We start from the raw sequence: 15,002 nt of genomic DNA on the forward strand, positions 1-15,002 counted from the left end.
AAAATGAGCGATTTTTCATTTAATCAGTACAGTATTCATCTGAAAAAAATCAGAAGACCAAGACCACGCATGCTCAGAAACAAGTGAATACAATACAGTACAACACATTAAAGTGGTAGTAAACTCAGATAAAAAAAAAAAAATTTAAAATCCTCAGCAAGGCAATGTTTTAAAGTGTTACTAAACCCACAACAGTCAAATCAGTCTGTATATGCAGTAAAGCATGCTTGTTATACTCACTGTGGAATCTAAGGGGTTAATCCTCTGCATTGTGTAAAAAGGCAGTTTGAGCCTTTCTTCTCTGTTCCTCCCCTTTTTCAAGCAACCACCTCTTATCTTCTGATAAGACAGACTGAACCGTAGGCATTTGCACATGCTCAGTTTAGTGTGTATTGCTAGAGAGGTTTTTTTTTTCTTGGGAGAGTGCATGTGATCAGCACAGGGCCAATCAACACTGTCCAGACAGAAGTCAGGGGTTCTGCATCCTCCTAGAGCAGAAAGAAAACTGCTCCTACAAGCTTTAGCTAGTGTTGAGCTGGGCACTGATAGAAGTGTCACAAGACTGCTCTAACGTCTGATAAGAAAAGGTATTTAGCAGTTTATATTTACTAAAATAATTGCATTTCCATGTTGTATGTACTGTGGGAGACCAGATATAGTGGATGCAGGGTCCTGGGTTTAGTAACACTTTAATGTGCTAGAAATAAGGAATTGTGAATACTCCAATGAAAAAATAAAAAGGACGATATAACGAATAACAAATGAAAGTATGTAAGTCCTGTAAGGCTCGGTCTATGAGCTTGCCCTCTAGGAGGAACCCCTTTCCTTGGTTCACCGTGGGCTGGAGATGGAGACTTGGCTACTCTACTTTTGATTGTTCATTTGGTATATCACTGGCTTCTGGAGAGATCCCACCTTCAATCGGGTCACCGGCAGGAGGAACAAGCAGGAACACCCCTTAGTATCATTCCGCTCTGGGCTTGCTTGCTACTTACTTCTGGTGAGTGCATTATGGTGGAGGTGCAGTGCGGAAGTCATAGAAGTCGCTACATTTTGTTGATTTGATCACATCACAATTTTTGGGACTATTAAAATATTTAGAGGACTTACCGTATTTTTCACTCCATAAGACGCACTTTTTTCCCCCAAAAAAAGGGGGGGAAATGTCTGTGCGTCTTATGGAGCGAATATGGAGCGGCCGGTCCGGTATTTCCATCGCCGCCGTGTCAGAATACCGGGCCGGCCGCTCAGCTCTGCAGTGGGACCTTACCTGTTCCTCTATCCAGCGGCGCGTTGTCTTCCCGGCTTCTGTAGTGTGCGTGCCAGCCGGATCCCAAGTGCGCATGCCAAGAAGCGGTGCTCTTTGTGAATGGTAAGGCGGTACCTGGGACACCTGACAGATCCCAGAAGCCGCCGGACCAATCACAAAGCGCAGCGCTTCTCGCGCATGCGCACTGGGCATCCGGCTGTCCGCCGAGCGCCCACACTACAGAAGCCGGGAAGCTGGATAGAGGAACAGGTAAGATCAAAGAACAACTCCGCGGATGTGGGAGCGGGTACCTGTCAAATTCAGGTACCTGCTCCCCCCCCTCCCCAAAGGTCAGCAGTCATCTCCTGTACTGTCCACAGTCTCTGGTCATCTCCTGTACTGTCCGCAGTCTCTGGTCATCTCCTGTACTGTCCGCAGTCTCTGGTCATCTCCTGTACTATGTCCGCAGTCCCTGGTCATCTCCTGTACTGTGTCTGCAGTCTCTGGTCATCCCTGTACTGTGTCCACAGTCTCTGGTCATCTCCTGTACTATGTCCGCAGTCTCTGGTCATCCCTGTACTGTGTCCGCAGTCTCTGGTCATCCCTGTACTGTGTCCGCAGTCTCTGGTCATCCCTGTACTGTGTCCGCAGTCTCTGGTCATCCCTGTACTGTGTCCGCAGTCTCTGGTTATCTCCTGTACTGTGTCCGCAGTCTCTGGTCATCTCCTGTAGTGTGTCCGCAGTCTCTGGTCATCTCCTCTACTATGTCCGCAGTCTCTGGTCATCTCCTGTACTATGTCTGCAGTCCATTAGTTCACAATTTTTTTTTCCTGTTTTCTGCCTCTAAAACCTAGGTGCGTCCTATGGTCAGGTGCGTCTTATGGAGCGAAAAATACGGTATATACTTTCATTTGTTATTTTTTATACCGTCCATTTTGTTTTTTCATTGGAGTATTCACAATTCCTTATTTCTTTTTTCTGATGTTTCCTTTCTTTTCTACAAACCCACTGGTCATCATTGATTATAAGACACATTTTTATTAGCGCTGCACATTGAAACAGAAACAGATGATCATTCAATCTCATCGTGTGCACAAGGCTACATATTCCTTTCAGACTTTTTCCATTATTCAGACCTTGCTTTTTTGAATTGCTTCTATGATTTGCACCTCTCATGTTAGTTATACATGGACAAGCTGCTTGGCGTGTATTTTTATTCATGGCAGTGCCACCACACATGTAGTAGGAAATTCTGGATGATTCTGCAATGCACAACCGATTCCCCCCTCCGCATCATCATTCACATTTTTTACTCTATGTTTATCTGTTTACACCAGCTTTGGCAAGAAAACCGTCCAGACTACATGAATATCCGGCTGTACCTCAGTGAGGTGGAAGGGATGCAGGTAAGATGCCGAAAGTCATTTGGTTATGTTTTGTGAACATGCTTAAAGGATACGGTCACTTGTATTTGTGTATTTAAAGTGGAACTACACTGCGTCTGAGCACCACAAACCAAAAGCGCTATTTCATTTATTTTTAATATTCGAAGCAAACTAATCCATCCATTTCTCCATGCTTTATTTTACAGAGAAATCAGTTTGAACCCCCCCAGCACTTCTGTCTATGGCCTTCTTGAGGAAGGGCACATGATTCATGTAGCAATTACTTCTTGGATACCATCTGCCCTTAGCTCAGGCATGCAGTTTGGAGGGTGTGCTTAACTGAGAAAACCCCTCCTCCCCTCCTGAAAACTCCTGGAATGTATGACATCATTTGCCTAGGCCTGGAAACCAGGAAGCAACTAAAGAAATGTAAAAAACTGTTTATAACAAGTAAATATGATATACTTTCCAATTTAATAATGCTAGCAGCAGAATAATTCAAAATAGTCATTGTTACTGAATTTCCACTTTAAGTATGGCAGACAAGATTGATCATAGTCATATGTTATAAATACAATGTGAAACCAGATTAAAACCCTTCAAACCTACACTAATTCCAAATTGGAAAAAAACTTTCAACCCTTGAAAGTTAATAATCAAATAAATTAATCCAAAAAAAGAATCTTCCCTCTTTTATCAACTACCTATACGTGCAACCACAAAAATATCCCCATATGATTCTAAACGTGAACCAACAGAAAGTCATAAAGTCCAAAGTCCCAATAATCAAAACAAAATCATAAAGTCCAGTGTCTCAATAATCAAAGTGATAGAACCAAAAAAATGTAAATCTTGCAGCGTTGATTGTGTTCAGTGAATTATGTGAAAAACCTCAAAGAAACTCACAATAGTGCATTACCATAATAAAATCAGAAAAAAAAAAAAAAAATATATATATATATATATATATATATAAGCTTACATGCACACACAAATGTGTATCATAAAGTTGTGCAACACTAAGTGATAGTGAAACACTTGTGAAAACCTTCCAAACAATTAATAAAATACTCGTGCTCAAAAAAACTCTGAAATCCTGAAGTGAAACACTCAGTGAAATAGCTATCCACACGTGACACTTCTAGTGAGTAAGGCAAATATACCCTTACCAACCGTAGAGAAAAATCACGCCTTTATAATATAATTAGTAGAAATCCTCCAAAAGAACTTTCTCCTCCTCTCCTCCTTCACTTATTGTCAGGGTGATGTTATAATGCCATCCACTTTCCCAGGTCTATGATCATGGTTTTACCAGGCTCCAGTATAATAAAATTAGCCATGATATACCTCCATGTATTCAAAGTAACATTTTATTAAGTCTTCTTACATAAAAGTATGCGATTGAGAAGAAAACCCCACTTAATGGGGATTACCAGGCAGTTCTCCCAGTTTTCCAGGCAGATTTGGATAGATTTGGTACCTGATCCCCGGACCCCGCACAGCAGCACCTTCTCTCTCACGTGAGAGAGAAGGTGCTGCTGTGCGGGGTCCGGGGATCAGGTACCAAATCTATCCAAATCTGCCTGGAAAACTGGGAGAACTGCCTGGTAATCCCCATTAAGTGGGGTTTTCTTCTCAATCGCATACTTTTATGTAAGAAGACTTAATAAAATGTTACTTTGAATACATGGAGGTATATCATGGCTAATTTTATTATACTGGAGCCTGGTAAAACCATGATCATAGACCTGGGAAAGTGGATGGCATTATAACATCACCCTGACAATAAGTGAAGGAGGAGAGGAGGAGAAAGTTCTTTTGGAGGATTTCTACTAATTATATTATAAAGGCGTGATTTTTCTCTACGGTTGGTAAGGGTATATTTGCCTTACTCACTAGAAGTGTCACGTGTGGATAGCTATTTCACTGAGTGTTTCACTTCAGGATTTCAGAGTTTTTTTGAGCACGAGTATTTTATTAATTGTTTGGAAGGTTTTCACAAGTGTTTCACTATCACTTAGTGTTGCACAACTTTATGATACACATTTGTGTGTGCATGTAAGCTTATATATAAATTTTTTTTTTTTTTTTTTTTCTGATTTTATTATGGTAATGCACTATTGTGAGTTTCTTTTTCTTTGAGGTTTTTCACATAATTCACTGAACACAATCAACGCTGCAAGATTTACATTTTTTTGGTTCTATCACTTTGATTATTGAGACACTGGACTTTATGATTTTGTTTTGATTATTGGGACTTTGGACTTTATGACTTTCTGTTGGTTCACGTTTAGAATCATATGGGGATATTTTTGTGGTTGCACGTATAGGTAGTTGATAAAAGAGGGAAGATTCTTTTTTTGGATTAATTTGATAATCATATGTTAGCTTATTAAAGACCAACTCCAGACAAATTTTTTATAGAATGAATAGGATAGGGATTAAACCTCTGTCAGGTTTTTACTATACTAAAACATGGCAACCGTCCCAAGCTATAACCAGCCTTAGAAGCAAGGTCTTCATGGAAGGGCAGTGCACATCACAAACAAAGGATTTCCCAGCCACACTTACCAGCCAACCTGCAAAACATCCAAATTTTCCCTGTCTAACAGTATGCATTAAAAACAGAGGGTTTTGTTTGCACACATTTGCAAATACATGCGTAAGCCGCAGTCCCACGTCAAGGGGCCTCTGTATACTGTGGTCCTAACTCTAAAATTTCCAGAGTCTCCAAGTTGGAGCACATGTATCAATGGATAGGCATGTGTGCCTGGAGGAGCCCATCCTTGCTTAACCTCTTCCTGTCCAGCCCATGTCGATAAACGGCCGGACAGGAGCGCTGCCGATGCGGGTGGACGTTTCAAATTGTCCTCCCGCATCCATTGACTGTGCGTACTCCCTGGAAGCACGCAGCACCGCGATCGGTGCCCTCTGTGTCCTCTGTGTCCTCCAGACACAGTGGAACACGGATCGCTGTACGGGACCTCTGTGTGAGTCCCAATCAGTGATCACATGAACAGTAGAAAACAAGATGTTACTTCCTGACATCATTGCTTACTACTTGTGAAATCTGTGAATGATCACCGAGGTTACATGGTACAAGGCAGTGGTGTATTTAGGTTTTGTGCTGCCCTAGGCAACACAAAAATCGTCTGCCCCCACGGACACTGACCAACACCCCCCCCTTCCCCCTCCCATGGAGAGAGCCTGACATTGACCAACAACACCCTTGCCCCCCATCTAGGAGAGCCTTCCACTGCCCCCCCCTTCCCGGTGATAGAAAGAAAGACACCCGTCTTCACAACTCCCCAGAAAAGTGAGTCAGGCTCTACATACACCATCAAGCAGCCCGCAGCCTCTCTTGGATCCCACCTGGTTCCCATGGCACGCGTGTCCCTTCTTCCATCCCTTCTTCTGGGGAGAGGTGCTGCCCCCCTGAAAAATGCCGCCCTAGGCAAGTGCCTTGTTTGCCTTGTGGTAAATACGCCCCTGGTACAAGGCTATTCACAACAGCCTTGTACCATATGACAAGCTGTGACCAATCACAACTCGCATAGTATTTCTCAATGGCTGCAAGAATGCAGCCAGAGTGAAGGAGAAATGATTGATTGTACAGCCTTTATGGGTATAAAAGGAATCAGTGTAAAAAAAGAAAAACAAATCTTCATCACCCCCCACAAGTAGTACAGTGTCACTATGGTGACACTGTACTGCTAAGGTGACAGTATATTAAGAAATAATTTTTGGTTATAAACTAATTTGGGTTATTTGTTTTACTAAAAAGATAGATGAATACATTTTGGCCAAGATTTATGAAGAAAGATTATTTATTTGCAAACTTTTATAAGAAAAGCACTTTTTTTCAAAACTTTTTGCCTTTTTCATTTATGTAGCAAGATAATAAAAATCCCAGTGGTGAATAAATACCACCAAAATAAATTTTTATGTCTCCAAAATAATGCCAAAAAATTAATATGGGTACAGTGTTGCATGACCGCACAATTGTCATTCAAAGTGTGATAGCACTGAAAACTGAAAATTGGCCTCGACAGGAAGGGAGTGAAAGTGTCCGGACTTGAAGTGGTTAAAGGCAACAGGGATTCACTTGACATCCAGCTATAGCAAAATGACAGCAAAGGCATCCAGTGTGTCTCTGCATCCAATTCAGCCAACTGTACAAAAAATGGCAAACATTCCAACCTATAACCGGGTTTACACTGTAGTCTGTGTCCCCCTTTGAAGAAATTACCCGGATTTCCTGTACGGACAGGAAGTACTAGGAAACAGTTGGGACACAGACTGCAGCAAAACAACTTTGTTTTATAAGGTGAAGCTATAGAACGTCTGCCAGGTTATCAGGCTATTGTTATTTCTGAGGCATTTCTGTCCCAGTGACAACTATGACCCCAATTTCTTCTCCCGGTGTCACAGACTACCAGAAGAATAGGAAGTGGGGTGGACTATCCCTAACAGGGACCGAGACAACAATAAAGATATGACAGAAATATTTACTTTCCTAAGTCTATCCAAAACTTAGAAAAAGAAAACTTTGGCTGGAGTTGGTGTTTAAGGCTTGGTTCACATATATGTATTTTATGTTTGATGCTTTTTGCAGTTTGTTTTGCATTTTTCTACATGCATTTTTGATGCATTTTGTTCAGATTTTTTTTTCTGGAATGCTGCTTTTTGCTCTTAAAAAGTCCCTAACCCTTTCCAAAAAATGCAGCAGCTCAAAAAAGAATAGATGTAAATATGTTCCACAGGACACCATATTAAATGGACTGTAGTCCGTTTCTGCAAAAAACCCTAAAAAACGCATTGGTGTGAATGGAGCCTTAGGGGCATTTTTATAAAGCAGTGAATGTGACAATCACCAGACATTTACTGGTGGTGAATTAGTCAGTTACTTTTAAAGAATACATTTTGTGGATATTTTATACATAATTAAATTGGTCCAACTTGGACCAATGTAGCTATGTGTATACCGTACCTGGCCGATGACCCTGCAAGCTGGAGACCACTGCATACAGACACCGATACTCCAGTGATCTGCACTTGCTTCTGGGTCCCACACTGAGTGGCTGCCCTGCATCATTCTGAACACAGGAGGTTGACCACTCTGAACAGGCATCATTTAGAAAATTCTTTGCATTTTCTGAACAAATGAAAAACATTCTCTGATTGGACAAGGTGGAGAGTGTGACATCACCGCTCCACCTCATCCAATCAGAGGACACTTTGCAATTTTTTTTAAAAATGGAGAGCATTCTCTGAAGGGCACCTGTGCTGAACGGAAGACATCCTTTGTTCAGTTAAAGGGAAGCTCAACCCAAAAGGGGCAGTTCTGCTTTAAGGCCTTGACCCTGACAGGCATCTGCTCCCACTACTGCTGCAATCACCTAGGTGATCAAAAGCGGACGTTGTCCTCCCCTTCCATCCCTGTAGCCTTCTTTGACATGTGACAGGTCCCAGAAGACTACCGGACCATTCACAAGGTGCAGTGCTACACGTGAATGTGCTGTGGGCACCCGGCTGTGAAGCCGCAAGTTGTCACAGCCAGATGCCCACACTTAAGATGCCAGCGCCGGGGAGAGAGGACGTCCAGTGAAACCAGCTGCAGTGAGTACACCGTGGGATCGTGGGACAGGTGAGTGTCTATTTTTTAAAAGTCAGTAACTACAGTTTTTGTAGCTGCTGAATTTTATTTTTTTACATTTTGACTGGAGCTTCGCTTTAAGTTGACCATACTTAAATCGAGATTTGACTGGGTCAGCATGGAGTGGACAAATTTTGATCCGTATATATGGGCAGAGAGGTTTTACAGAAATGGATCGGTAGATTGCACAAAGCAGGTAAGTATAACATATTTGTTATTTTAAGAAACAAAAAACCCTTCACAACCATTTTAACCTTTCTGTAATACATTTAGGAAGAAAAATTTAAATATGACGTGATTCTTTGGTCCCCTGAAAACAAACAAGACAGGCACTCTTTTCCTTCCTTCAGAATTCCGAGTGTTATATGTGGTTACACCCCTTTATCACCTGATGGATAAATGCATGTATTAGCTATTGGGATTTGAGCACAGGTATGTCTTGTTTGTTGTATGGTGGGTCAGTAGCCAGACCTAAACCTAATAGTTCTCCCCCACTTTGTCTTTTCCCCTATATTGGCATTGTGTCGACACTAACATTGGCGTAGGCAGAGCAGAGTAGGACTGGCCATTGCGGGGTTACTTTGACGCAGTTGGCCAGACTAACCATGTATTGCAATATGTGTGAACTAAATATCCCTATTCTGTATTGCAAAGTTTGCTGGAAAGGGTATATACCAGTGTGCAGAGGGTTCCTTCGGAATTTCTGGTGGTCCCCTGAAAAGTTCCACATTTCAGCCTTTTGTCTTTGTTTACATGGGCTACTATTTTTTTAACAGCTCTGAAAAGTGATCCGTGGTTGACCTTCTTTCAGAGTTAGTTGGCAGGCCACTCGGAGGCAATGAATAAAAATAGCAGAGGGCACAATCTGAGTGTAGTTAGTAAGATACATTTATTCATAAAAATATTTTTTTTAATAAATATATCTACCTAACTTACTAAACTCAGATCGCACCCTCTGTATTTTTAACTTGTACTCTTAGAGGTTATTCACCCTCATAGAGGTGCTGCATAAAGTGTTTGGAGATCAGCAAGAATTCACCCTGAAGTTTCCATTTGAGGACTTGACACCAGGGGCGGACTGACAACTCATGGGGCCCCCGGGCTGTAGGGGATCATGGGGCCCCTGTGTCCTCGCCCGCAGTCAAATCACACCCAAAAAAGCCTATGAAAGGTACCAGGGGCATCTTATGGGGCCCCCTACTGACCCCGGGCCCTCGGGCAGTGCCCAAGTGCCCGAATGGTCAGTCTGCCCCTGCTTGACACTTTTCCTGCTGAACTCTATGCATAAACAATCTATACATGATGTATACACATCAGCCAATTCTATACTTGTGTGCCATAACCACTATCTATCACTCGGAGGCGATATGCTGCATCCGGGATGCCATGATTTTCTTTTTGTGGAAGTCTCACTGTGCTGCAATCAAGTGCATTAGCCACAGTTGCATCGTGGTTTTCGGTGTAGTCCCAGTCACTTGAATGGGGACCATTTGGTGGCAGTAACTCCTTCCAGAAGCAACATGCCGTAAATATTTGCCACAATGCAACCAATGTGCAACGACTTATCCACCAGCAATGTCAACTGTAGGTGGCCATGTGAATGAGGCCTTTACGTATTTTAAAATTTTTTAGAAATGCGTAAAACCTTCCATCCAGTTGTAAAAAACCATCAAACGATCATTGAACTAATTGTCATTTTTCTAAACACGCCCCTGTATGTTGCTGATCGGCAGTGTGCCTCTGTATAAGAAAAGAAGATGACTTCTGGTAGGCCAAGTTCAGGATTTGTATTAAATCATCTTTTAGTTCACATCAGTATTCTTGAGCTCCGCCCGGCACGCTACCCAAGTCATTATTAGCTGTTGACTCCCCCACTGCGCTTACACTTTGTAAAGATGGATGCACGTGCTCGGCAGTGATACAATAGATGCTGTTATCAAAGCATTACACAATGTGTAATCCCCTCGTTCACAAATTCTTACGGAAACCCACTGTGCCATTTCTTGCAGAAAATAATTGGTGAAAAATACCAGGCTTTGAACTCCCGTCTTATTACTGGACGCCCGCGCTGGAAACTTTTGTTTGATGAGATAGCCAAATCTAACAGACAGTAAGTACCGTCTGAAGGTAGGAGTAATCAGGAGAGATGGGAATAGCCACGTGTTTTAGGCCATCCTAATAGCTATTTGTTTGCAGCCTTGCAAAGGCTTTATCTAATAAACCAAAAGCTGGAGCTGGTAATGTCACATGTAATTCCCTATGTAATGTTTTCCTGGCTTTCACAAGAACACGGCCGTCACAAATCCTTTTTCAGTTTGTGAAGCCGAAGGGGCTCATCTTCCAGAATAAAAAAAAGCTTACGTCTGGATTAAAATGTGAAATATTATGCTGAATGCGGTTGTATAAATAAGTGAAGCATAAAGCATTTCTTGCAGCAGAATCACTTGATCATTGCTTTGGGTAAAGGGGACTCTATTTTTCCTTATAGCCAGTCCAGCTGTTTTTACATATTTTGCAGACAGATGAAGCATAAAATTAACAAAAGCTAATAGCTCACAGATGAAATAAAAAGTATAGTTAAAGGGTAAATCCACTTTCACCAGGGGAAAAAAAATAGCAATAAATAAATTTAAAAAAAAACAAACCAAAAACAAAATATCAAACCTCCGGAGGCGGAAGAGGGGAAAGTTGTCCCATCCAGGCTTTCTTCCAACTGAACACCTCCAAGACCCTCCCACGTCTCCAGCTCCCAAAGCCCCACCTGCTCCATTCCTTCTACCAATCTGATGAGTACCCTAACCTGTTTCCATTTATTCCCACAGTGACTCCTCCTTTGCCCAAACCCCTTTTAACCCACTCATGTTGGCCCTTCATCTATGTGTCACGATATAAGGTCAGGTTCAGAGACCAGTTGCTATAGCAGTAAAAGGCTTACCTGAAACCAGCAGTATAGGTACACCAGCGGATCCCCCTGGGAAGGACGCAGGCTCACCTGACGTGCGGGGTCTAAGTATTAACCGGTATTCACCAGAGCTCCTAATGGTGGAGATGGATTGGGCTGCGTGTTAATACCAGGTTGCAGATCTCAGGATCACCCCACCAGGGAATGAGCAGACTGGGAACCAATAGCGGATAACAGGTTAGGGATCAGACGAAAGCAGAGTCAGTCACAAGCCAAGGGTCGGTCACAAATGGTAGCAGATCAATCGTAGTACGTTAGGATGAGACAAAATCGTGGTCAGGAACAAGCCAAAGGTCAGTAGCGGAGGTGTAGACAGCAGCAGGAACAGTAGCGGGATATTGGCTGGAAAGGCACAATAATCTGGCAAGGAGGAAGTGCATGGACATGGCTTTTATAAGGAAGTTCATGGGAGGAGCAAGGAGTTCAAGGTTCAAGAGTAATCAAGGCATAAGGCAGGATTATCCAAGAATTGTCAAGGGAGCTGTCCAGCATTCCAGATAGCTCAGTGAGAATTGACATTGCCTCTCACTGCAGAAGGACCAGGTTCAATCCCAGGCTCTGACACTATGCTTCTTCTTTTTCTTTACTCCAGGCCTGACTTACTCTTTAAAAAAAAAAAAAAAGTTAAATGTCCATTACCCAGTATAAGGAAAATAAAAATGCAGATTTTGCTACAATACAGGCCTCTTCTCTGCTGATCTTCCCACTTTCTGTGAGGCAAAAACACCCCTTGGGGGTGTATCATCATGGCGATCTTTGTGCCTCATTTGGAGTAGGGTTTAAAACAGAGTGACGAATGTGTTCAGTTTGGGATTCCTTGATTTTGAAGAAGGACAATTGTTTTTTTTTATTTATTTACAGACAGGTAGATACACACAAGATGAAGGCTAGCTAAAGTGAAGGGATAGGCAAAAGGAATATGGGTGCAAATAGGAAAAATATGGAAACTACCCAGATAAACTCACTTTTAATTTATCCACAAACATGGGCTCTGTCTATGTATCCAGGTGAATTATACATAATTTTTTTTCAGGCCAAATTGGACTTTCTTTTGGTGGCAAATGGTAATGTGTGTGTGTATGGGGGGGGGGGGGTGTCAGGACAAGCTTGATCATCGGAGGAGGGCAGGCTGAGTTCTCAGCACAGCTAGAAAACTGATCATGCTGCACTCTCATGCCTAGTGTGGTCAGTTTTTGATAGGAAAGCAGAGGGACAGGCAGAAACCCCAGGGATATCACACAAAGGGAGCAATACAAAGAGAACAGCATACTTTTTCATACAAGTACATTGTACAGCAGGCACATATCAGCAATATGAAATGTTGGGTTCACATATTCTTCATGAAGGTTCAACATTGTGCTTGGTGTTGTGATGCAAATAATTGTAGTATTGGTATAGTTACTCTTTACACCCTGTTCCAAATTATTATGCAAATTCTATTTAAGTGTCACGAAGATTAAATATTTTGTTTTTCAGTTTAACTCATGGATGGCATTGTGTGTCAGGGCTCTTTTGATCACTGAAAACAATCTCGGACACCTGTGATAATTAGATTGGCCGGTGAGCCCAATTTAAGGAAAAACTACTAAAGGAGGGTGTTCCACATTATTAAGCAGAACACCATTTTCAAGCAATATGGGGAAAAAAAGGATCTCTCTGCTGCCAAAAAGAGTGAAACAGTTCAATGCCTTGGACGAGGTATGAAAACATTCGATATTTCACGAAAACTTAAGCGTGATCCTCGCACTATTAAGAGATTTGTGGCTGATTCAGAGCACAGACGGGTTCGTGCAGATAAAGGCACATTGAGGAATATTTCTGCCAGATCCATGCATCGGATCAAGAGAGCAGCTGCTAAAATACCATTACATAGCAGCAAACAGATATTTGAAGCTGCTGGTGCCTCTGGAGTCCCACGGACATCAAGGTGTAGAGTCCTCCAGGGTCTTGCAACTGTGAAAACCTTCTATTCGGCCACCAATAACCAATGCTTAAAAGCAGAAATGGCTGCATTGGGCAGAAAAATACATGAAGACTAATTTTCAAACAGTCCTGTTCACTGATGAGTGCCGTGCAACCCTGGATGGTCCAGATGGATTGAGTAGTGGATGGTTGGTGGATGGCCACCCTGTTCCAACAAGGCTGCGACGTCAGCAAGGCTGTGGTGGAGTCATGTTTTGGGCTGGAATCATGGGAACAGAGCTGGTCGGCCCCTTTAGGGTCCCCGAAGGTGTAAAGATGACCTCTGCAAAGTATGTGGAGTTTATGACTGACCACTTTCTTATATATCATCAGCCACACCCCTCTGGGGGATGGACCACAGAGACCTGAAGGCATAAAAGGATTCCCACCATGCACAGCAGAATCCAAGATGGATGCCAGCACATGGAGTAACATAACCTCAGGGAAAAGGTAGGACCTTGACAATGACTGACCACTTTCTTCCCTGGTACAGAAGGAAGAACTATGCTTTTCGTAATAAAATCATCTTCATGGATGAAAATGCACCATCTCATGCTGCAAAGAATACCTCTGCATCAATGGCTGTTATGGGGATAAAAGAAGAGAAAGTCATGGTGTGGCCTCCATCCTCCCCTGACCTCAATCCTATTGAGAACCTTTGTAGCATCCTCAAGCAAAAGATCTATGAGGTGGGAGGCAGTTTACATTCAAACAGCAGCTCTGGGAGGCTATTCTGACAGCTTGCAAACAAATTCAAGCAGAAACTGTCCAAAAACTCACAAGTTCAATGGATGCAAGACTTGTGAAGCTGCTATCAAATAAGAGGTCCTATGTTACAATGTAACGTGACCTGTCAAAATGTTTAAAAAGTTAAAATGTTGTTAAAAGTTTGATTGAAATAGCTTTTGATTTCAGTAAATATGCTGCAAACACAACAAATGACAATTTTCAGTTCTTTACAACCTATAAAGTGTTTTGAAACTTACTGTGCGGAATAATTTGGAACAGTGCATTGGAAGTTTTTTTCATGTTTAAATAAAATACTGTTATCATTAGGAAGTTTGTTCAATAAAATGTAATTGTACTCTTAATAGTTGATAACATGAGAATTATGCTGACTGTTATCTGTTATTTACATCAATTATTTAGGTAAATGAGAAAAATATAATTTGCATAATAATTTGGAACAGAGTGTAGTTGTCCATCCCAACCCCAAGCCTCACACTTGCCTGTCCCTGCTTCTCTAAAATGTTTTCTGGGGCCATGGAAACTTGCTTCTTTGCACAATTTCTAATCCTATGGAAAATCCATCTGTCTTTCACTCTTATGTTGAATGGCCTTTCTTAAGAGTGATTGTGGAATGCATGTACAGAAGAAATGGAGCCAAGAGACTTCTGGAGGCTGCAAGGCTTATCCAAACAGGAAAGACTTGGGGTAGAGGTTAGAAAAACAGGGGCTGTACTGAAAGGAATGCTAAAGTGGGCATAACATTTTTTTTTCCTAAATAGGCCATTCAAATTTCTCATGTTGGTAGACAGAAACAATTGAGTACTGCCGTGATACTTTTTTATTTGCACTAGCATATGTATTTTTCAGGAGTGTACCCCCTTCTTTTAATGCAATAAATGTAGAAAGGATCTTATGTTGGTGGAAAAGGACAGAAGATACAAACAAGGATGAATTTGCACAGACACACCATCAAGGAGCATAAATAAGATAGTTTTTGCACACCTGTGGGACATCACGTCTCTCAACTGGACCACACTATGGAAGACCTCAATGTCTAAA

At 42.0% G+C, this 15,002-nt stretch overlaps 1 protein-coding gene across 3 annotated transcripts in view; it reads left to right on the top strand.

The window, feature by feature from the left end:
- The window catches only part of NOX4 (NADPH oxidase 4), a 352,340-nt gene that overhangs the window by 308,542 nt on the left and 28,796 nt on the right, over nt 1–15,002 (top strand). For 2 of the 3 annotated variants that reach the window (XM_089656605.1, XM_089656621.1), the window contains exons 16-17: nt 2,587–2,655; nt 10,300–10,400. In XM_089656605.1, the coding sequence (XP_089512731.1) occupies nt 2,587–2,655; nt 10,300–10,400 (170 nt within the window). The remainder of the gene's footprint in view (nt 1–2,586; nt 2,656–10,299; nt 10,401–15,002) is intronic. The other variant, XM_089656614.1, reaches the window with a different exon arrangement.

The sequence above is a fragment of the Staurois parvus genome, unplaced genomic scaffold (assembly GCF_062004578.1).
Source record: "Staurois parvus isolate SC_StPar_1 unplaced genomic scaffold, SC_StPar_1.0 ptg000027l, whole genome shotgun sequence".
Lineage (NCBI taxonomy): Eukaryota > Metazoa > Chordata > Amphibia > Anura > Ranidae > Staurois > Staurois parvus.